This window comes from Felis catus, chromosome C1 (assembly GCF_018350175.1).
Source record: "Felis catus isolate Fca126 chromosome C1, F.catus_Fca126_mat1.0, whole genome shotgun sequence".
Classification (NCBI taxonomy): Eukaryota; Metazoa; Chordata; class Mammalia; order Carnivora; family Felidae; genus Felis; species Felis catus.
The window spans coordinates 52,330,380-52,353,964 of NC_058375.1; the positions used below are offsets into that span (position 1 = coordinate 52,330,380).

The 23,585-nt window shown below is 43.6% G+C and overlaps 1 protein-coding gene across 6 annotated transcripts in view; it reads left to right on the top strand.

The window, feature by feature from the left end:
• The window catches only part of PGM1 (phosphoglucomutase 1), a 69,543-nt gene extending 47,469 nt beyond the window's left edge, over positions 1 to 22,074 (top strand). For 3 of the 6 annotated variants that reach the window (XM_023258776.2, XM_045035961.1, XM_045035960.1), the window contains 4 exons: positions 5,726 to 5,861; positions 9,388 to 9,571; positions 12,066 to 12,200; positions 14,881 to 15,524. In XM_023258776.2, the coding sequence (XP_023114544.1) occupies positions 5,726 to 5,861; positions 9,388 to 9,571; positions 12,066 to 12,200; positions 14,881 to 14,970 (545 nt within the window). In that variant the 3' untranslated portion in view covers positions 14,971 to 15,524. Of the gene's footprint in view, positions 1 to 5,725; positions 5,862 to 9,387; positions 9,572 to 12,065; positions 12,201 to 14,880; positions 15,525 to 17,356; positions 17,870 to 20,154 lie in introns of those variants that run through there. The other 3 variants (XR_006584360.1, XR_006584359.1, XM_019837155.3) reach the window with 3 other exon arrangements.
• The last annotated feature ends 1,511 nt before the right edge of the window (positions 22,075 to 23,585 follow it).

Genomic DNA, 23,585 nt, shown 5'->3' on the forward strand with positions numbered 1-23,585 from the left:
AACTCTTCTTCAGGAAAATGGGGGGCTTGGGAAACAGGGATAGGAAACCGGCTGAAGATGAACCTGGTATCATAAGGAAATATGCCAGTAAATTATGATCTGGCCAGGTCTAGAGATTAGAAGTATTTTTTTCCTCTTTCATCTTTAAAAGGTTCTAGCAATGATGCATCCTATGGGAGTGATAACTAGAAGTAGTACAACATTGTACTTTGCTTTGCAAATTTCTTTTAATTTTAATTTCTTATGAAGAGTTTTTCATGTTTGTGCTTCTTTTCATCAACTCATTCCTCAGATGTTTATTGATCTTTGTGAACCAGATACTGAGTTAGGCTAAAGGGTCACAATGCCGAGCATGACCTTGTACAGGGCTCTGAAAAGTCTGCATTTGGGGAAAGAAGTCAGACTCCGGCCACGTACTTACAAGTGTGCAGAGTGATCAGAGGTGAAGTACAGGGTGCCCTGGGAGCTTTTAGTCAGGGCACCAACCTGTGGTAAAGGAGATCTGATTTTCTGTCTGATTCTCAGTATATTCTAATTTGCATAGCTCTGGAGTACATTTTCCTGTAGGTGAAGTCCCCGTGGGAAGGTTAGAACATCCCGTCTCTGGAGATTTGCCAGATCAAGTACCCTACTAAAACTAGGCTGATGCCCTAATTATAAGTAACTCAGTTACACTATTACCTGCATGTCTATTTCCCTCACCTGTATGTCTGTGCTTATTTGTGAGGGCAGGTAACATGTCTTATGCATCTTGGTATTTTCCTTGGACTTGGAACATGATAGGCACTGATTCATATTCGTTGAGCATAAAATGGAGTTTGGGTTAAGACACAGTTCCTGCCTATCAGGCACTTACTATATTCCCCCAAAGGAAATAGTTCCAGGGACAGTCACAAGGCAGAAGAGGGTTACTTGCTAAATGGAAAGTCTGTGGGCTGCTGGAGGAGAGCCCCCACAGGCTCAAGCAATCTGGAAGTGGCTTCCTGAGCAGCTTAGCAGCCCTTTCAGAGTAAATTCATCTGTGCTATAAAAAAGACAAGATGGAGCAGGTCTGCTGAACCTCCCATCCAGTCAACGGGGGTCTGAGCATTCTTTGGGCAAACCCTTACTGAGAACTGGCTATGTACCAGGCACCAGCTAGGGATACAACTCATAGTCCAGGTAGGGTAAGAACAGACAAGGTATGATAGACTAGAGGTGAGCCTGAAGGGCAACAAGAAGGGCATCCTGGTTTTGGGGCAAGTTGAAAGTCATTGCAGGCGATGTTAGCCAAGCTGATAGGTATGTTTGGAGTGGAAATTTTCAGGCAGAGAAAATAGCGTGTTTAGAAGACCAAAGGGGAGATAAAGATGGGCAGAGAGAGATAAAGAGAGACATGAGACAGATGCATGTGTTTTCAGACAACTCCACGTAGCTCTTTATTTGCCGCTTCCCCGTCCTCAGACCCATCACCAGCCAGAAGCAGGAGGAGCCCAGCACTCCTGAGATGCCTATACTGGTAGATGGAACCTAATCCCTAAACTGTTAGCTTTTGGCTCCCTCGGCAAGGGTTGACATTTTTCTTGGCCGAAACCTGGAGTCCGCTCTGACTGAGCTGAATTTATACTTATCACAAGGTGCTGATTAGGCCGAAGTTAAGTGACAGGTGTTTGAAGATGCTGAAGGGGCAGAATTCCCATGCACTCAGTTGGTCTCTGAGCTGGACCAAATACAAAGAGACCCACCACTGCTTTTGTGTCAGCGAGGACTAGTGGTGCTTGCCGGTGGTGTTTCCCTTGTCTCACAATTGTGGGAGCTTGGCTTCATTTACTTTTTTAAAAATGAAACAAATGATACCAGTAACTCACATTCATAATCGGAAAATTAGATAAGGAAGAAGAGAAAACACTGTGATCCCATTGCCCAGAGAAAAAAGCGTATTGGGTTCTATTCCATTTTCTTCACCAGTATGTAGTTAAGAGACATTTTTGAAAACTTAATAAGGTAGTGGAAAGCATTCATTTTCCCCAAAAGTTTTTTATTTTCCCCTTATCCATGATGGTATTTTGCATTTATTTATATAGTATTCAATAGTTCATAGACCAGTGCTAATTTCTGTCACACTAAAGTCTTACAATTGTGTGAGAAAGGTGACATTATCCCCATTGTACAAAGAAACTGAGGCTCAGAAATGTTATGTGACTTGTTCAAATTCAAACAGCTAATAAGTAGCAGTGTTTCAGATTCTGGTTTTGTGACTCTTAAATATAAAGCATTTTCCATTGAAATATAACCTCCATGACTGCAAAAGCAACAGCTTTAGAAACACACACACCTGCATACCCACCCACACATCATTGTCTTTTTTTTTCACTAGGAGCTTGTCATCATTCATTAGAACCCTAAAGAAAATGAATGTGCCCAGATTTTCTGAGCATTAGAGTTACTTAGAGTTATGTATTTAAAAAAAATTTTTTTTTTAACATGTATTTATTTTTGAGAGACAGAGAGACAGATTGCCAGAGGGGGAGGGGCAGAGAGAGAGAGGGAGACATAGAATCTGAATCAGGCTCCAGGCTCTGAGCTGTCAGCACAGAGTTCGATGTGGGGCTCGAATCCATGAACTGTGAGATTATGACCTGAGCTGAAGTTGGATACTTAACCGACTGAGCCACCCAGGCACCCCATAGAGTTACCTAGAGTTTTGATTAGATAAATATGATTAATGAGAGTAGTCAGAATTTCCAGAAAGACCAGGGAGCGTGCAAATGGAATACAATAATTGTGTATGTTATCAAAGGCAGATATTTTGTTGATAATATTAGGTATGTCATTTAGTTATCTCCAAATAACTAAAGAGTTGGGTAAGATTTTTAGATTTTATTTTATTTACTTAGAACAGGAAAAGCACAAAGGAACCCTATGCTTTTAGGCTAGCCTAAATAAATAACTAAATAAATAAGGAAAAGAAAAGGAAGGAAGAAAAATACCCCCTGGAAGCATAGACAAATAATTGCAAAGCTGTATACTTTTGTCATGAATTCTAAATGTATAGGGGAAGCTGCCAAAATCTTGCTGCTCAGGGTAAGCAATTACCATAACATCATTTGCAAATGCTGTGAGGGCCAGAGAGCTAATTTCTGTTCCTTGAAATAGCAATACAGGCGAATAAAAGTCCATAGATAATAAAATTAGGTAAACGAAAAATTTGTTACATAAAGCGCTAAAAGTATTGCCTAGTATCTCTGGTTTTGTCAGCATCCAGCTTCTGAGAACTATTGTTTCTAAAAGTGGTTATCTTATTGAAGAGAAGATCTTTTGGGGGAAAAAAAAAAAGTTGTGTGTTTTTATGGTCCAAAAGGAGAAAGAGAAAGTATTGGAGTAGATTAATTAATTAACTCATTCATGCACTCCTTCACAGTTATTTACCTATTCCATGTGCTGTGCTAGTCACCAGACTTAGTTTTAAGGATAAATAAGAGATGTCTCTAGGATATACAGGAAAAGTGGGGTGAAAGGCTCATAAATAGATTAGCAAGGAGTATGTCCCACAGCAGAGGTTTTGAGCAGGTCGCTATAGGAGAAGAAAGAGAAAGTAGCTCTAACTGCCTAGGGAAGCTGGGAACTAGTCCCAGAGAGGAGAGGACATTTGAGTTGAGTCTAAAAGGATGAAAAGGGGAAGGATATTCATGCCTACTACATAGTTAGCATTGTGAGATACTCTGACTTTTTAAGAAGAATAAGCCTCAGTGGGAAATCAAGGACAGACAGGCACATAAAGAATTCAAGGCATGATAATATGCAAAGCACCATCAGAGAGAGATTGTATTGAGTCCTATTCAGAAGTCAGAAAGTAGCACTTAATATCTGTGAGTGGTGTTTTGTTTTGTTTTGGTTTGTTTCGTTTTAGAATAAGGAAGTTAAAGGCTAAAAAGGAGACTTGTGTCCCACATCGGGCTCTTGGAAAGGGTCTCCAGAACACATGCAGAGGAAACAACTTGTTGGTTTCAGAAAGATTTTAGCAAGTACCTCAGAAGGGGACAGATGTGCCACAGTTGATTTAACCAAATCTCTGTTGGTTAAAGAAAGATGTCCTAGATTGGAGTTGCTGGGTCCACAAGTAGGTCCATTTTTAAGGCTTTGATACTTTTTGCCAAATTGCTCTCCAGAAGATTGTACCTTTCCCTGTAGCAGCATGCTGGAATCCCATTTCCCTTAAACGTCCCCTGATACTAGGTATTCTCATTTTGAAATCTGTGGCATTTGCCAAGCAAGCAGCAGTTTCTCGTTGTGGTTTTAACTTTAATTTATTTTTTTAAAAAATTAATGCTAGCTTCTTATGTGATTGGGTACCTGTATTTATTCTTTGGTGAATTGTTTATTTATATCCTTGGTCTGTATTTCTATTGAGGTTTTACTTTTTTCTTGTTGATATATAATTTTTTTTCTATATTGAATGTATTAAACATCTATTTTATATTGCAAATGTGTTTTTTTTTTTAAGTTTGCCAATGGCCTTTTGCTTTTATCTATAGTGATTTTGCTGATAGAAATGGCAGCTTTAAAAACTGTATGTATGTATGTATGTATTTTCAGAGAGAGAGAGAGGGAGGGAGCATGCATGCGTGCACACATGAGCTGGGGAGGGGCAGAGAGAGAGGGAGAGAGAGAATCCCAAGGAGGCTCTGGGCTGTCAGTGCAAAACCCTGTGTGAGGCTTGATCTTACAAACTGTGAGATCAAGACCTGAGCCAAAATCAAGAGTTGGACACTTAACTGACTGAGCCACCCAGGTGCCCCTGAAATGGTAATTTTTTTTAGTAGACACATACATAGATTTTTTTTCCTTTATGAATTCTGAATTTACCTGTATTTGGTATCCCTAAGACTTTAAAATATATTATATATATTTTATATTATTTACATTATATATTTATATCTATATCTCTATGTATCTTTATATATATATATATGTATCTTCTAGGATTTAAAGGTTTTCAAGTTTTTTTGAGAGAGAGCATGAGTGGGGGAGAGGGGCAGAGGGAGGGAGAGAATCTTAAGCAGGCTCCATGCTTAAGTGTGGAACCTCATGCGGGCTTAATCCCATGACCCTGGGATCATGACCTGAGCTGAAACTAAGAGTTGGACGCTTAACTGACCTAGCCCCCCAAGCACCCCTAAAGCTTTTCCAATTCTGTATTTGAATATCTAATCCATTTGGAAATCTTTTTGGTATAGTGTTTTATAGGGAAAAAAACTGAATTTTTCCCCAACTGTTTAGTTACCGAAATATTATTTAAAAAGTAATCCATTCTTTTCCTACAGACTTGAAGTGATACCTTTATCATATATTCAAGTCGCATATGTGTATGGGTCTCTTTCTAAATACTCTCTTTTGTTCCATTAAGCTACCAGATTTTAATTATTGAATATCTATAATGGCCATGTTCTTCCATTATTTGTTTAAGATTTTTTTTTCTGCTCACATTCATACTTTATAAATGATATATCAAATTCTACCAACTATTCCGCTGACATATTTATTGGCATTTGCTGTAAATATCTAAATTACTTTGGGAAGCATCAACTTCTTTTCAATATTATGTTACTTTGTTCAGTACATATTCAAGTTCCTCAGTAAAGTTGTGTGACTGTTTTGGTTCGGTCTACATGTTTATTTTTGAGTTCGTTCCCAAATGTTTTAGAGAAATCACGTTTCTCACAGATGTTTGCTGTCCTCCCACCAGGTTCTGACCACATCCGTGAGAAAGATGGACTCTGGGCTGTCCTTGCTTGGCTCTCCATTCTAGCCACCCGCAAACAGAGTGTGGAGGACATTCTCAAAGATCACTGGCAAAAGTATGGCCGGAATTTCTTCACCAGGTAAGTCACAGCCTGGCTGGAGTACAGAGGTAGGGTGGGGAAGTGGGTGGAGAGAATTCTCATGTGTACAAATTTTTTCCTGTGTCAAGTGATAATAAAACCCTAGTTCATCCAGCCTCTGCAAATTGAAGGACTTTAAAATAATTCAGTCAGCATCCAAAGAAATTACATCTTTTATGTTAGCCATAAAGAATGAGACTTAGGGGCGCCTGGGTGGCTCAGTCGGTTGAGCGTCCGACTTCAGCTCAGGTCATGATCTCACGGTCTGTGGGTTCGAGCCCCGCGTCGGGCTCTGTGCTGACAGCTCGGCGCCTGGAGCCTGCTTCCGATCCTGTGTCTCCCTCTCTCTCTGTCCCTCCCCCACTCTCACTTTGTCTCACTCTGTCTCTCAGAAATAAATAAATGTAAAAAAAATTAAAAAAAAAAAAAAGAATGAGACTTAAAAAATTTAATTAACATATTTCAAAAGAATGTTTTCTAAGCCTTTTAAATGTACCTGCAGGTATGGGGTGCCTGGGTGGCTCAGACGGTTGAGCGTCTGACTCTTGATTTTGGCTCAGGTCATGATCCCAGTGTTATAGGATCGAGGCCTGTGTCAGACTGTGTGCTGAGTGTGGAGCCTGCTTAAGTTTCTCTTTCTCCCCCTCTGCCCCTCTCCCCCACTCATGCATGCTCTCTCTCTCTAAAGAGTTTTTAAAAATTTTTTTAAATTAAAAGAAATTTTAAATGTACCTGCAGGTAGACATGACAATTGCATTGAATTTGAATTCAGAAGAACGGATTAGAATTTTATTTCTGCCCCTTAGTGCACTGGGAAGTCACTTAGCCTCTCTCTAACAGAATACTGTACTCATTTCTTTCGTTTGTAGAAATGGAAATAACAGTCTGCCATTGAGTAGGTTAAATGAAATAGGAGTCAGAAAGTGTTTTATAAACTCTGGGGCACTCAAAGTATGGAAACTTTATTTTTCTGAAATTATGGAAACAATTATGCCTAGTCTAAATCAACTTTTCTGACTCATTAAAATAGGTCCCCAAAGGTTGCATACCTGTCAATACTTCTTTCATTGATTCAATAAATATTGACTGTGTACCTACTTTCCTCCAGGCACTGGGGATTCAGCAGTGAACAAAATACTTTGAATACTTAGTAATTCCTCTTTGCCATGCACACTTCTGTTTTTAAAAAGCATTAATTTTTTTTTTTTTTTGAGTAGTGCTTTTCACTAATTCCAATTTGCCTTCCCCTGGTAAGTGTAAAAATCTAACAAAATTTTTCCTAGAATTTCTCATATTTCCTACATAGGAAATATGAGAAAAAGGAGAGTAGATGAATTGTTTATGTAAGAAATGCAAAGATGTAGTTTCTTTGGACCTCAGTTGCCTTTTCTATAAAATAGGTGAGTTAAATTGGAGAATTTAAAAAATATGTCACGGATTGAATAGTCCACGATCTCTGGATAGTCAGTAAGAATTTAACCTTAAGCAATTCAGCGTCCTTAATCAGAATCCTTTATCAACTTTGGAGAAGTTCATTGCTGTCTTCCTAAAGTTATTTGTTTGAGGAAGGTATAAGCAATAGCTGTCACGTGGTACTGGAACAGTACCTGGAAACCAAGGCAAGAATCTCTACTTTCTAACAACCAGAAAAACGTGGTAATTCAGAATGGTAGTCATGAACTCTAGAGCCTAGAGTGTCATGTAGACAGGACCATCTCTGTTTTTGTTCTTCATGGTATCACCAAACACCTCACTTGTAGTGACACTGTCAATACGCTTTGAGTTTTTTTTTAATGTTTATTTATTTTTGAGAGAGACAGAGTATGAGCAGGGGAAGGGCAGAGAGAAAGGCAGACACAGAATCCAAAGCAGGCTCCAGGCTCTGAGCTGTCAGCACAGAGCCCGATGCAGGGCTCGAACCTATGAACTGCAAGATCATGGCCTGAGCCAAAGTTGGACACTTAATGGCCTGAGCCACCCGGGTGCCCCTGTTAATATGCTTTGAATAAATAAATGGATGAGTTAACAAGTGAATAGTAGCCAGAGTGGAATAAGATTAGGAGGGTTTGTTTGGAGAAGGAAGGGGTCACTCTTGAACCAGTTAAAAGTCTCCATCTAAAAACCATTTTAACATATTTTTATCAATGTCAAATAATTGCTATATAAGTATTTCAAATAAAGTCCCTAGAACCTACATTTATGGCTAATTAAGACTCCACTGTACCCTCATTTATTTAACAAAAGTGCCAGGCGCCTCAGCTGCATTGTTTCGTATCAGCCTCAAAGCAGTTCTTGATAAGGCAACTGAGATTCTCAGGGATGAAGCAACTTGCCCATAGCTGTACAGTTAGTAACCGATAGGGGCTAGATTCATCGCATGCTCTATGGCCAAAGCCCAGATTCTTTCCATTATACCCCTCTGTGCCTAGGATTTATAGAACACTTCCCTCAAACGCCCAAAGGTCACAGATGTAAAGCACAAACACCTGGCTGTAATTTCTTGCTGTTTATCATTTTAACTAGGGGAAAGAGCTGACTTCAAGATTAAGGAGACTCTTGTCCTTGATTCATAGAATCTGGAGCCAGAACAGGTTGGCCTTAATTCCCCAGTATTTCTCATGTCTCAGAGGTGTCATCTTACACATATCATATTTGTTTCACTATCACAAATAAATATAGACTCTGCTGTCTTGAGCCTCTAAAAAATAACTCTCTCAAGAGGGTGTGTGCTACTAGGTCAAGAAAATCCACCTGTAAGAGTCTTTAACCTCATAAGAAAGAAGTCCAGAACAATTCTTGGAGTAATAATAACAGTTATAGAATTTCTTTTGTGATTTTTTTTTTTTTTTTTTTTTTGCTTTGACCCTTTTGTGTCCACACCAGGCCTCCGCTGTGGGGATGAAGCCAAAGCACTTTGGACCAGAATCCACCTTCACTGAAAGGACAGAGGTGTTTCAGATGTAAAGAGTTAGGGTTTGACTCCTTCCATCTGGTCAGTGAAAACTTGGCCTTACTTTAGGAAGCTCCTGTGGAGACTGGAACTCTCCTTGGCCAAAATCTCAGCAGCCTCAGGCAGGTCCCAGACTGGGAGCTGGCCCAGCGTTTATCCCAAAGAAGCTCTAGGAGTTTGGAAGGGAAGTGCCTGAGTCATATGCTCCTTGATGCAGAGTTCTCTAGAGATAACATTGCATTTAATTCTACCTCCTCAGGATGTGGTGATTAAATGTTAGATAGAATCTCTCAAAAGCCTTTCTTTGAAGCTTCTGAGAGCTTATTCTGTACAAAAGCCAAGATGGGAGTCTTCTGCTTATTCAGAAGCTCCTAACCCTTTCCTGAAATCCTGCAAAGCCTTCCTTTCATCCCCGACCTGCTCCCTCCCCAGAGACGAACAAGGTCAGCCTTTTGCCAGCTTCTTCTGAAGTTAGGTGGTTTTGGGGGGACAGCCAAACAAATGATGAAGAAAGTGGTAATCTACTTAGTGTGATCTGAAGTCAGCCTGGGGCCCCGCCTTTGTGACTTCTTGCAGGTATGACTATGAGGAGGTGGAAGCTGAGGGTGCCAACAAAATGATGAAGGACTTGGAGGCCCTGATATCTGATCGCTCCTTCGTGGGGAAACAGTTCCCAGTGGGTGATAAAGTTTACACTGTGGAGAAAATTGACAACTTTGAATACAGTGATCCAGTGGATGGAAGCATTTCAAGGAATCAGGTAGGAGCAGATTTATGTGCATTGGGAGAGAGGCCTCAGAGCCTCATCTATGAAATCTCACGAGAAAAAGGAAAAAAGCCCCTCGATCATTTCTCCTTTGCTGCCTTGTTTTCCTGGGGTTGACAGTTCTCTGCTGGGTCACACACAACATGCAAACATACTCGTAGGGAAATGGGTTTTGCCCTGGTTCTATGCACTTCCCTATGAGAAGAATCCCCTCCTGGGATTCTTAGCCTCAGCTCCAGAGGGATTTTTACAGCCTCCAGAATCCCACGTAAGGCATTGTGTTGAAGGCGTGTGCAGAAAGAAGCTCTAGAATCTAAAGGTGAAAAGGGGAACAACTGCCTTAGGTATCAATCCCTTTTTCTCTCAAGAGATGATAGCACAATGCCAGCCGCAAGAGTGTCGTTATCATAGACGTTCCTATGGTATGTTCTAGTTTCTAAAAAAAGAAGAAAAAAAAATGACGAGGCATTCCAGACTTAGAAATGTTAACTATTACTACCCATAGCATGTGACATGCAGCCAATCCTAACACAGCAGCGCTCATCGAGATAATCACAGTTGAGAGCCTGGGCTGTGTCTGGACGGAGACAGAGCTGTTACGGTTTCCCTCAGTGGGTGCCAGGGACCCAAGGCTGCAGGCTAGGTCAGCCCTTCTCAAGGCTTCTCACAAACACTTAGGGCCTGGGGTCCTGTTTCCTCTGGTTCTACTATTGTCACAGGATGGACTTCCCACTAATAATTGAGAAGCAGAGATAATAAAGGAGGTGAACATTCTGTTACAGCTCCCCAGTTTGCTTTTCCCTGACAGACCCAGATTTTTGGCCTCGTCCTTGTCAAGGCATCTGACAGCTTTGAAGGAGATGCACTGCAGGATTGATTTAGTGCCTTTCTGGAGAGCAGATAGTGGATGGGTGGATGGAGCATGGTCACAGTGGCCCTCAGTGCCAGGAGTCTCCCATCCTCAAAATATGAGCACAGTGGGCTTTCTTCCCTATGCCTTTTCAGCCCCTGTGAGAACTCTGGGTCCAGTGTGGATGGTTGTAAGTGATGTCTGGGATAATTAGAAAGAGAGGTCCAGGGTAGAGTAGAGGGTGGGTGTGGAAAGGGAGAGGGTGGGGTCCGGGGGATGGCCAAGCAGAGCAGAAGATTTTGTAGAGAAGCCTTCAGAGAGAAAGCAGGCATTTAGAGAAAGTAAACCCCAAGTCTGCCGTGTACCCAGCACCTGCAAGGAGGGAGGAGGGGAACTGAAGGGTGTCAGCATGAGTGCGTGTGCTGCTCTCTGCACTCTGTGAGGAAGAACTCAGCAGCTTTGCATTCTATAACCAGAAAGTCTGGGCATTTAGATCAAATACCAGGTATGAGGGAGAATCTTGTGGAGTAGATACAGCATCTGCCATCAAGTGAAAAGAATTTAGAAGCTTCACCTTGAAGGTCTGGATGGGGTAGACCAATCCGATATGTTTCTAGAAAGCAAGATATGGTAAACGGGAGTTAGCTGTATCCCCCCTGAGACGACAGAGTCAGGAATGTACTGTGTGCATTTCATCTGCTGTCTTCACTGCTAAATGGCACATTTAAGCCCTCGATGGGGTTGGGTGACCAGTAGCAGGTGAGGAGCGGTGTCTTTCCCTCTGGCTGGTCTTTGGCTTTATGCAAAGTTCTTCTTTGTATGGGAGAATGACAGGCTCACAAAGACTAGAGAGTTCTCAGATAACTGTCTTGCCAAACCTTCCTACCTGTCGCCAGAGAGTATCTACCCTAGTCTTCAACCACAGGTCCCCTGAAGCAAGAAGATTGTTGAGGACGAGAGACGCTGCCAGGGCGGGGAAAGAGGGCAGCAGGGGGTCAGGGACATGGCTCTGGCATGGCGCCAACAGGGACCAGGCTTTGAGTCCTCAGTCATGGGTGGGGAGATTGATCACAGGATCCTGCCTGATAGGTTGGGAAGAGCCGGCTTCTGCCATCTGGGCCTCCTGTTCTCTCTTTGAGATTCTCCATCAGTATTTTGCAAAGAGTTCTTCCTCTCATCTGTCTGGAATCTCATCTGCTCTGGTTTCAGCCCATTCTGTCCATGTTTTCCTCCTGATCTGGGGATCAGATTTCTGCATCTAGTGGCTTATTTGTTTACTTATTTATCAGGCTTCAAACTGGAATGGTTAGTCCATAAATTACAGGGAAGTGGGGAGAGGTGGGGAGGGCAGACCTGTGTCATCCAGCATCCCTGCGCCCCAGGTCAGATCTCCCACTGACCCTGGGAATGCTTCTACCCCCCCACCCCTGATGAGCTCAGCCCCCTTTGGCTGGATGCAGTGACAGGCTGACCAAGGCAGACTCATGAGGCTTAACTGCTGCCATTTATCAAGAACCTAATCCTCCAATTGATCACGTATGGGTGAAATTAGATCTCCAAAATGAACCCCTTGTAATTTTCCAGCCTTCAGTTTCCCTTCCAGCATGTGGGGAAGACATCTCTGCTTTTCTTCTCCAGGGCTTGCGGCTCATTTTTGCAGATGGTTCTCGCATCATCTTTCGACTGAGCGGCACTGGGAGTGCAGGGGCCACCGTTCGACTATATATCGACAGCTATGAGAAGGACATTGCCAAGATCTACCAGGACCCCCAGGTAATGCCCAAGCCTTGTGCCCAGGCTACTTCTTTCCGTTGGAGGGAATGATAGAGGTTGCACTGAGTCTGTGTCATCACAACCCATTTCTCAAATGGCCAAACACATGTGCTCACTTTTCTCCATGTCTCCTTCAGTACATCCTAACAGCAGTCCTAGCTAACAATTACGTCAGTACTTTCTATTTGCCATGCTCTGTTCTAAACCCATTACCCAACTGGATTGATTCGTTTAAGTCTCAAATGAGGTAGACGCTATTATTACCCCTACTACAGATAAAGAAACAGGCAGAGAAAGGTTAAGTGGCAGTTAATAGGGTTACATGCCCAGTAAGCAGCAGATTCAGGACAACTAATCTTCAGATCAGCCCCTCCTCCAATGTTCTGATCTGTCACTGGTCATTTGCCACTTTGCTTGGTCTCATTGCCTGTTCTGGCAGAGCACACGCTAGGTGGTGGGGCAGACAGTTTCATGACCCAGAAATAAAGGTCTTTATGGAAGAACCTGCAGACTTGCAGCCTGGTGGTTTGGGCTCCCAGCCCTACCTGAAGAGTCTCCAGAAGTATGTCAGAATGAGGAGGGACTCTGGGGCCAGGGGTGGGGCAGAGAACTTGGAGGACAGCCACCCAAGGGGAGGAGCCGGGGGGGGGGGGCACTGGCACACAGGGGACTTTCACCTCATTTGTTCCTAATGCACTGGTCTTGACAAATGCTCCCCCAACCAGAGTTCCATAGCCAAAATTTTTAGGAAGTGCTGTGGTACATTAAGCCCTTCCTCACATAATACACAGTGTGCCTTAAGAGCTCTGAGAAAGCTTATGGTGAAGACACCTGTTTAAGTGGCATCTCACCATGCTTATTTTTCCACAAAGCCTTTTTTCCTCTGACCTAATTAAAATCCTAGGAAGCTCATTTGGAAAACCTTGGCATAGTGGTTTTGAGCATAAGTTTTGGAGTTAGAAAGATCTTGTTTTAAATTCAGTTCCTGCCGCCTGAGTAGCTGTGTGTCTGTGGGCAAGTCCTTTCAGTGCTCTGAGCTTTGGTTTCCTGGTAGAATCCTACCTGCCTCATAGGGTCATTATAGTGATTTAAGGAGGTGAGGGATGCAAAATTATAAATACTGTGCCTGGCACATAGGATGAGCTTTTGAGAAACCGTGGCTCTGATAGTTGTTGTTATTACAAAAGGAGGGAGGTGAGAGGATGCTTCACTTTTATATTTTTTACAGTGGCCAGACTCCAGTTTCAATCACTGCCAGATCTCTGTTGTGCTATAGGTATCCCTAAAACTTAACAGAGGCAGGGGCGCCTGGGTGGCGCAGTCGGTTAAGCGTCCGACTTCAGCCAGGTCACGATCTCGCGCTCCGTGAGTTCGAGCCCCGTGTCGGGCTCTGGGCTGATGGCTCAGAGCCTGGAGCCTGTTTCCGATTCTGTGTCTCCCTCTCTCTCTGCCCCTCCCCCGTTCATGCTCTGTCTCTCTCTGTCCCAAAAATAAATAAAAAACGTTGAAAAAAAATTTTTTTAAACTTAACAGAGGCAATGGTGTCTATTGTAGACCCACAGAATGACAGAGCAAAAGGAAAGGAAGAAGGAAATTGTTTTCTTTGTCTTAATACCTGGCACATGGTCGATACAAAGAATGAATGAAAGATCAGTTTCTTTGAACCATAGTCTTCAGGGGGTAGGAGGGAAGTGGGAGGGAGGTGGGAGGCTCTGAAGGGTATAAGGTGCTCACAATACCTAGGTGTACCACTGTTCCAGCCAGGAGATGCCTTCCTTAATCTGGAGCTGCTGGGCATCAGCCTCAACACTTTCTGGGACTGTGGGAGCCCCAGGGGGAATGGCAAGTAGTGTGGTCAGCATGTGAAGTTGCTTCTGTTGCCTTCACCCAGGAATAATGAGTTGGTGGAAATTAAGATTAGGGAAAGCAACAGTAGGCAGTAGGAAATGAACTACTGTTGGCTCTGCCCTTGAGTCATTTGATGAAATCGGTTCATCTTTTTGGATATCAGTTTCCTCATCTGTAAAATGGGCAGTTTAGCTAGATAAATATATTTTTTAATTTAAAAAATATTGAATAATATTTATATTTATAAATAATATTTATAAGATATTTATATTATTCTGTAACAGTAAAATTCTCTTCTCCTTCTGCCACCCCCCCCCCCACAAGTGAGAGGTAGATGGGAGGGTAGTGTTGTTGCATTTTGAAAAGATCTCTTTGGGTACAGTGTAGGAAACAAATTAGAGGATGCAGAAATGGAAGCAGAAGCACCATTGTTCCAGGTAAGAAAGAGAACATTGATTTAGAAAGATCTGTGGCCCTGGGAGAGGTGGAGAGAAATGGCAGCCATTGAAATATACTTAGAAGGTAAAAGTCACATAGGCTTCCTGATAGATTGGAGAAGGGGAATGTGGGAGAAGAAGGGGTCAAGAGTAACTCTTAGCTGTTCATTGGCTTTATTTGATGGACTGTGGTGTTAAGTCATTGAGATAGGGATGCTGGAAGCAGGTTTTAGGGGAAAGACACATCTTTGTGCTTAGACTTGCAGAGTCTTTGGGATGTGGGAGTAGGGAGTAGGCCGTCAGACTTGTGGGTCTTGGAGGTAATCTGAGGGCTGGAGCTATGGATCTGTGTCTAGAGAAAGTAATGGAAAAGGTTCTCCTTGTGTCTCCTTCAGGTCATGTTGGCTCCCCTTATTTCCATTGCTCTGAAGGTGTCCCAACTCCAAGAAAGGACGGGACGCACTGCACCCACTGTTATCACCTAAGAAGACAGGCCAGATGCGGTACGTCCCTCCACCCTGGACCCTCCAAGTCATCTGATTGAAGAGCATGGACAGAAGCAAAGCGTATTCACCCAGGCTTTTTAGGATTCGTTTTTTCCACTAACCAGTTGTTGATGAATGGCACATTAGTGCGACACTGCCATTTGTGGGAAAGAGGAAAAGAGGACCCAGGGGCTTATGCCAATGCCACCTCCTTTTTGTGCCCTTAGGCCCTGCTGCTGTGTGGGTATTTGTCTCCCTAGCACCAGCTTCTGTTGACTACGATGTGAGATGGAGGTTGAGTATCAGCTAGTGAGGCCATTTCTCATCCTTAGGATGTACCAACGACAGGACACTGCAGCTTTTGTTCTCTTCCGTGAATTCTTTCCCCATTAACTGTTTACATGTGATCCAGCAAAATGCAATTTCTGGTGCCTTCTCTCCAGTCAGTTCTTTCCTCAGAGTGAGACGTACTTGTCTACAGATTTCTGCCGTGGTTTGCAACATAGTCCCAGTCACACAAATATTTTGGGATATTAAAGCAAAATAAGCTACTCTTTCTTGATGTCTTTTTTTTTCTTAACAGCAAAATGCTCTTTCAATTTCAGAAAGAAAATAGATTTCTTTTTAAAAATTTTTTTAAAGTTTTTTTTTTTAATGTTTGTTTATTTTTGAGAGAGAGACAGAATGCCAATGGGGGAGGGGCAGAGACAGAGGGAGACACAGAATCCGAAGCAGGCTCCAGGCTCTGAGCTGTCAGCACAGAGCCCGAGGCAGGGGTCGAACTCACAAGCTGCGAGATCATGACCTGAGCCAAAGTTGGACGCTCAACTGACTGAGCCACCCAGGTGCCCCAATAGATTTCTTTAAAAAATTTTTTTTTTTTAACATTTATTTATTTTTGAGACAGAGAGAGACAGAGCATGAATGCGGGAGGGTCAGAGAGAGAGGGAGACACAGAATCTGAAACAGGCTCCAGGCTCTGAGCTGTCAGCACAGAGCCCGACGCGGGGCTTGAACTCACGGACGTGAGATCATGACCTGGGCCGAAGTCGGACGCTCAACCGACTGAGCCACCCAGGCGCCCCTAGATTTCTTTTTTAAAGGAAGGTGTTGTATTTTGTTTTGATGTCCTAGCTAGAAAACAAAATATTCTGTGTGCTAACTTTGAAATCCTTGAAATGCTCGAAAACTGGAATTTCAGATCTTAGCAGGGTCAACTGAGCCCTGGATCCATCGGAAGTGGGTAAAATAAACTTGACATGGTTAATTTGGATGAAGGAAAGCAAGATTTTCAGGAGATCTTAAATTTTCTTTTTGACGTTTTATTTATTTTTGAGACAGGGAGAGACAGAGCAGGAAGAGGGGAGCGTCAGAGAGAGGGAGACACAAAATCCGAAACAGGCTCCAGGCTCTGAGCTGTCAGCACAGAGCCTGACGCGAGGCTTGAACTCACGGACCGAGAGATCACGACCTGAGGTGAAGTCGGCCCCTCAACCGACTGAGCCACCCAGGCTCCCCTTCAGGAGATCTTAAATAGCAAAGCACTGCCGTGTGCTTTATGGTGTTGAGATGCCATAATGCTATTGAGGGGCTAGAAGTAGAGCTCTCAGAATACATCAGTAGGATTACTGGCATTTAGCTGGATATTTTAAGCCCACTGGCATCCTCCTCATCTTAAAACACATATATTTAATCCATAAGTAAAATGTGATAGTTAAAAGCATAGGCTTGGGGGGCGCCTGGGTGGCTCAGTCGGTTAAGCGTCCTACTTCACCCGGGTCACGATCTCGCGGTCCGTGAGTTCGAGCCCCGCGTCAGGCTCTGGGCTGATGGCTCAGAGCCTGGAGCCTCCTTCCGATTCTGTGTCTCCCTCTTTCCCTGCCCTTGCCCCGTTCATGCTCTGTCTCTCTCTGTCTCAAAAATAAATAAACGTTAAAAAAAAATAATAATAAAAAAAAAAAAAAGCATAGGCTTGGGAGCCAGCAGACCTGAGTTTGAATCCCACTGGAGACTTTGAGTCACTTTTGAATATCATTCTCCATATCTTTAAAATTAGGATGAAGGGGCGCCTGGCTGGCTCAGTTGGTAGAGTTGCGACTCTTGATCTCAGTGTGGTGAGTTCAAGCTGCACATTGGGCGTTGAAGCTACTTAAAAAAAATTATTAAAAAAAAATTGTTGAGATGAAAGTAGTTCCAACTTTATAGGGTCATTGAGAACATTCAGTGAGTGGACCTGGGAAAAGCAGTGGGCAGTTTATCTAGTTCATGGTAAATTGTCCAGCAAGTGGGAACTGGGATTACATTTATACTATTGTTTCTAGATTATTAAGTATCAGAAAAACAAAAGTTGTAACACTAATACTTGTGATGCATTTATGCTTTGCAGGGCATTTCCACAAAGTCACCTTACCATACAGACTATTCCAGAGAGGCAGCCCAGCTCTGCACCCCTCCCCGACCCAGAGTGGACTCCCCCCGTTCCAGGTGACAGGGTCTCCATCTGGGGTGAGATTTCCAGTGTTGCCATTTAGCAACAGGGTCTAGTCCAGCAGATGGAACTGAGCTTTCACCCAGATGTGAGGAAGAGGAGTATTTGTCGAACAAATGCCAGCCATTATTCTGAGTGTTTTGTGTATATTTTTTTACATGCTCCCAGTCACTCTATGAGGTAGATGCTCTGGATATCCCCATTTTACAGATGAAGTCTAGTTACTTGCCCACTGTCTCACTGCTGGATGGCAGTGACATGCCCCCAGTCTGTGAAGCTCAGCCCTGCCTGGTTTGCCAGTGTTTTGTATTGCCCCTTCTATTGACTCGCTGCTTCTAACAGGTGAAAGAAAGGTTTTTTGCACTTGCACAAATGCCCCTGTATTTTATTTATTAAAGGGTCATACCATGAGCATTCAGTGCCAGAAAGTTCGTTTTGCCATTGTTGTCTTCGCCCTCCCTTTGGCCCTGGGATCTTGATACTTGGGTATATTAGTCAGCCAGGAGATATGTATTGACCCACATTGAGTGTGAGATGCCATGGGAAGGGAGGAATGTGTGACACACAGTTGCTACGCTCCAGCTGCCTGTGACACTAGCAAAGGGAATGAAGTCAGCACAAATAGAAGACTGAACAGGATAAATGCCTTACGAGTTGTGTAGGCAATACCTGATGTTAGACTCCAGATTTTCTGAGCACCTGTTCAGTTTCAGATGCTGGGCTACAAGCTTTCCAGTAACCCTGCAAGCAAGATGTTATTATTCCGGTTCTAGAATTCAGATAACTGAAGCAGAACAGAAGCTCAAGTCATTTGCCCCTGGTTTCCAGCTACATGTGATGGAAGTGGAATTTTGACCGAGAATCTCATTTACTTTCCATGACCTTTTTTTCTGCCTCTCCATCTGTTGAATCAGCTGCAGACACTCCCAGGTCTGTGGCCCCTAGAATGGCTTTATAAATGTCCTCCTCATCCCTGATCATAATTCAGCTGTTTTCCCTGACCCCACGTGGCTACGGGTTTGGGAGTTAAAAGCTCAGGAGAGGAAGAAGGAGGTGACTGGAGCCATGGAGCAGTGGGGGTGAGCATGGGTGAGGGCCACCTTTCCTCCCTCTGTGGCTTCCAGAGAGACACCCCAACACATGTGCCCACCAGGAATGCTGGGGGATGGGACCCTGAGAGGCTGGCCAGCGGCCTGCTGCCAAGCTTCCCCGCCTGCCAGGATTGATGTGGTCTGTGAGTCAGGCCTGTTTTCTCTGGGGTGTGGTGAGGATTACAGTGAGAAAATTGGGTTGGAACTGTTTGGGGCTGAACTCTGAAATTTCACTTTCCCCCTCCCTCTTGACATTTCTGCTTTCACTTTGGAGAAGCAGATTCCAGGTCAGGGATGTTCCCCAGGTCCAGAAAATGGCCAGGCATACAGGGGATGGGCTTTGCCCCAGAGAATGAAAACAAAGGCTAAGCTCACTGTGTTTCGGGGGAGGCCAGGCCTTGGGGCCTTGGTCTTTCTGCTTCCTCTGCCTCGGAGTTCATCCATGCTGCATTCTTCTGCATTTCTTGTTCATCTACTAGACAAATATTGGCCTTACTGTGTAAGAATCCTTTAGAAAACATATTAACAAAGTGTAGGAGACATACCCCTCATGTTTTCATGTTCTGAACTCCCAGCAAGAGTAATGATGTGAGTAATGTCAACCGTTATGCTTAGAGTCACTGCATCTTCCCTGAATTACAGCAGAGATTCCCTCATGGCCTCTGGCCTTCATTCTTGCCCCTTCTGATCCATTCCCCTCGTCATCAGCTAAGTGCTCTCTCAAATGTAAAGTCCAAGTGCCTGTGTGTGTGACCAATAAGGCCAGGTGTCCTGCCTGTGGCCTACCCCACCAACTCCTTGTCCTCTGCTCTCGGCCTTATGGCTGGTACTTCAGCCGTATAGAACCAACCATGGTTCTCTGGAAGTCCTGTGCTCTGATGGCTCCATGTCTCTGTAGCTGCTCTTCGGTCTGCCTGCATCCCTTTTCCCCTCCATCCCACCCTCCACGATATCCCCCAACTCCTGCTTGTTCCTTAGATACTGTCTTCTCCAAGAACCTTTCCCTGAGCCTCCAAAGTCTGGTTTGAGCACTTTTTCAGGTATTCGTATAGAACCCTCCTCACAGCACTTACCATGCCCTATATTAATAGCCTGTTTACTTTCCATTTCTCCCACTGCCCTGCGAGCTCCTGGGGACTGGCTTTTCGTCAGTATTAACCCACGATCTTGCCCTATGCCCACCACATAGTAAAAGTCCAGTGAACAGATTCTGGAAAGAGTGAATGGAATCTAGTCGCGTGGCAGAATGCGACTTTTGCTGTGACCCCCCTGTGTCCACCCAGCCCATGGAGTACGAGTAGCTTCATTTTGCAGGTGACAGGTTAGTTGACCAACTTTCTCAGCTTGTGAATGTTCTTCTAACCAAGAAATCTTTCATAATAAAGCATTAGAGGTTGAAAGGGAGACAGCACCCAGGACAGAGGGTCAGGATGGCTACTGGCAGCAGATGGGAGATACACGTGTCATGGTCACTTTGAGTAAAACTTAATTTGAATGTTAAAAAGTATTTTATCTCTCCTTGCTACAAACGTTAATTGGGGGTATAGTTGGGGAAGAGTTCTACCAAATTAGCCTGAATATAGAAAGGAGTTATTTTTCTTCAAGGAGTAGAGTCAACAAAGGCAGCCCCAGGCCCTGAAGACCGCCTCTGAGCAGATTCACGGAAAGAAAGCCATGACAGGCAAGGTGGGTACACCAGCCCCGGGCCTCACACCATTGGCACACACAGCATGTACTTGGGGAAGAGTGAGAGGCTCTTCTATTCCTATTATGAGAGCAAGACACATTCTTACAGTTTGGCATGTCATTACACAAAAGGAGTGAGGTCACTGCCAGCAAGACTGTGTCTCATGTCTGTCTGCTTGTCCTGGGGACCTTTTGAGGGCTTTGGTTTGGTTTTTCACCACATGTAGACTCTACCTAGATCTATTAAGCTGGATTTGTGGGTGTGGGCTAATAACTATTTTCCAAAAAGCATGTCTTCTGTGATTCAGAGGGCTGCTGTCCAGCCGACAGAAAAGCCAGTTAAGAGTAGCGATCTGTTTGCTTTTCACGACAGTGTTATTTTGTAAAAGTTCTGTCTCCGTTCCTTTCTGACTTCATTTTTTGTACTGTGATTAAAAGGGCTATTATTATCCCAGATAAAGAGATGGAAACTCTGGGAGCTTACAGGGCCTTACAGAGCCTCACAAACACGACGAGGGAGAAGGCAGACCTGCCATGTCCATCCTTTGGGTGTTTGGGATTCTTTTTCCAGTTTACCATTGTTGTATAACAAAGCACCCCAAAATCTAGTGGCGGTAAACTTTTGCACGATCTTACTATGCTCATGGATTCTGTGGGTCAGGAAATTAGAGCACTGTGGAAAAAGCTTGTCTGATCTGCAGTGTCTGGACCCTCACTGAGAAGACTGGAACAGCTGGGGAATAACTCACATGCCCAGGGGATGGCATCATCTGGAGGCTCCCAGACACTGGGGACTATTGACTGCTTCTCCGGCTCATGACTTCTTTAACCGTGAGTTTCTCACAGCACGGTGCTAGCTTCTAAAAGGGAGCTTCCCAAGAGCAAGTGTACTGAGAAAGCCAGGCAGAAGCTATATTTTCCTTTCCCACCTGGCTGTGGAAGACATGTAGCATCACTTCTGCTATATCCTACTGGTTGTGACCAACTCGGGCCAGCCCAGATTCAAGGGCAGGGGAGTTACATCCTACCTATTCTTGCAGGGGGTGGGGGTGGCAAGGTCATTTACAGCAGAACATGTGCAACAGGAGCTCTTGTAGGCATCTTTGGAAAATACAATCTGTCACAATTTTCAGATTTTCTTCCAGTGAATATACCATTCTGAGTCATGTGAGTATGAAAATGAATTTAATTTAGAAATTATTATCACCAGGAGCATCCATCACTTACCTGAGTATAGACACGTGTTACCATCTCACATTCTGATACCCATGGAAGACATGACAAATTGATTGCAGCACCGTTCCTACTAAACTCAGGGCTCCAGATACCATCTCATGTTCCCATACCCATGACAGACATGACAAATTGATTGCAGCACCGTTCCTACTAAGCTCCAGATACCATCTCATGTTCCCATACCCATGACAGACATGACAAATTGATTGCAGCACTGATTCTACTAAGCTCAGGGCTCCAGAAAACTCAACACAATACACTAGACAAGAAATAGTCAGAAACCACAATTGCACTGTGTGTTAACTAAAATTTAAATTTAAAGGGGGAAAATTACCGAAAAATATTAATCACTGCAGTGGGGGTATGAATGAAAACTTATTTGCTACTTGGGAATCTTCTTACTTTCTTACCTTTACAATGTTTAACAAACACTTCACCTAGGGTGTGGAAGCCTACAGAACAGCCGGTCTGTAAATTGATGAAAAATATGTTCACAATATGGAGAAAATTAGTGATTACTGTTAAATGAGATGAATCCCAATTGATTTCAGAAACAGCCTAAACCATACTAATAAAATAATTTTAGTGGTATTTTTAAACTAAGAAGTGGACTAGAGGTTGATTTCACTATCTTAAGGTCATGGTCCCGGCTTTTTTCTACATTTTGACTCTTCCCATCTGCCACTTTGCTGCCTTGGCTGTAACAGTCCCCCATATGTGACTTCATGAATTCTAAAGTTTGTATAGCACTTTTCCAAGCACTTCAACTCACTCTCTCATTTAATCTTCACAGCTGTGCTGTGTAACAGATTTGCAGTGAACACGACATTTAGCAATCAGATTCTTTGTCCCAAATCATACAGATTACTACCACAAATAACGTATATTGATCACCTTTTAGGTACCAGATACCTTTAATCACTTTATATACACCTTGTCATTTAGTCCTTATCCCAACCTGAAAGATGGGAATTATTAGCTCCGTCTTACAAATGAGCAAATGGAGACTGTATGAGATTAAGTAATTTGCCTGAGTTTGAAATTAGCAAGTGGTAGAACTGAGATTTGAACCTGAGTTGATCAGACTATAAAGTCCAGGTAAAACCTAGAGCTAGAACCAAGGCCTTGGTTATTTCCATTGAAAAATAAATTTATTTTTTCAGATTATTATATTTTTTTAATGATGGTTTGGGCAAGGTAAACTGATAATAAAATTTTATTACACTTTGATAATAATGTTTTCTTCTGATGGATGGTAGTGGTAGAGACACATATATGCACAACTTATAGTTGGGAAGAGGTCAATGCCCAAGTTCAGGGGTCCTAAGTGTCCTCAGTAGATCACCCCTTGCGATGTGGTTGATTTATGGAAGAAAGACTCGGGAGCTTGCCACATCTCCGCATCTCCCTGAATCAGTCTGGTACTGGTTATTCTGTGGGGAAAGTGCTTGGCATCCTAAGAACAGCTCCTCTCAGAACCCCTGAATTCAGGTTTATGTTCCTGCCTGTATGCTCAAGGCAGATTTTCTTTTCTATCATTTAGCAATTTCCAGAGAAAAAAGGATTACCTTCAAAATGACTCTTTGGTGGGGGGGGGGGGGGGGGGGGGGGGGGGGGGGGGGGAGGGGGGAGGGAATGGATGGGAAGAGGACCTCTGACAACAGTGACCAGGGATTCCTGCTCCTGGGTCCAGTATGACTCTGAACCAGAGTGGCCCATGGTGAGCATTTGTGGGATAATGATTCTTACCACCCTCACTCCTGTCCTGCAGTGCAAGAATGTCCTGACTTCCATAGCAAGGGGACAATGTTCAGCCCAGCTAGCTCCTCCCCAGCCTCCCTTTCGAGGTTTATCTCCAATTACAATCCACTTCTTCATCCTCCCATCTTCATAGTTTCCCAAATATCTCATATTTTTCCACATTGGCCCGACTTTGCACACGCTTTTACATCTGTTGGAAAATTTTTCCTTATTGTACCCCAGTGTGGTCTGCTGTGCCCCATTCCTCTTCTAAGAGAAACCAGCTTCTGATGGGGGAGAGGGTACGACCACACTTTGTACCATGAGCCACCATCACATTTCCTGGCCACAGCTGATTAGACCAGGGGTGAGCA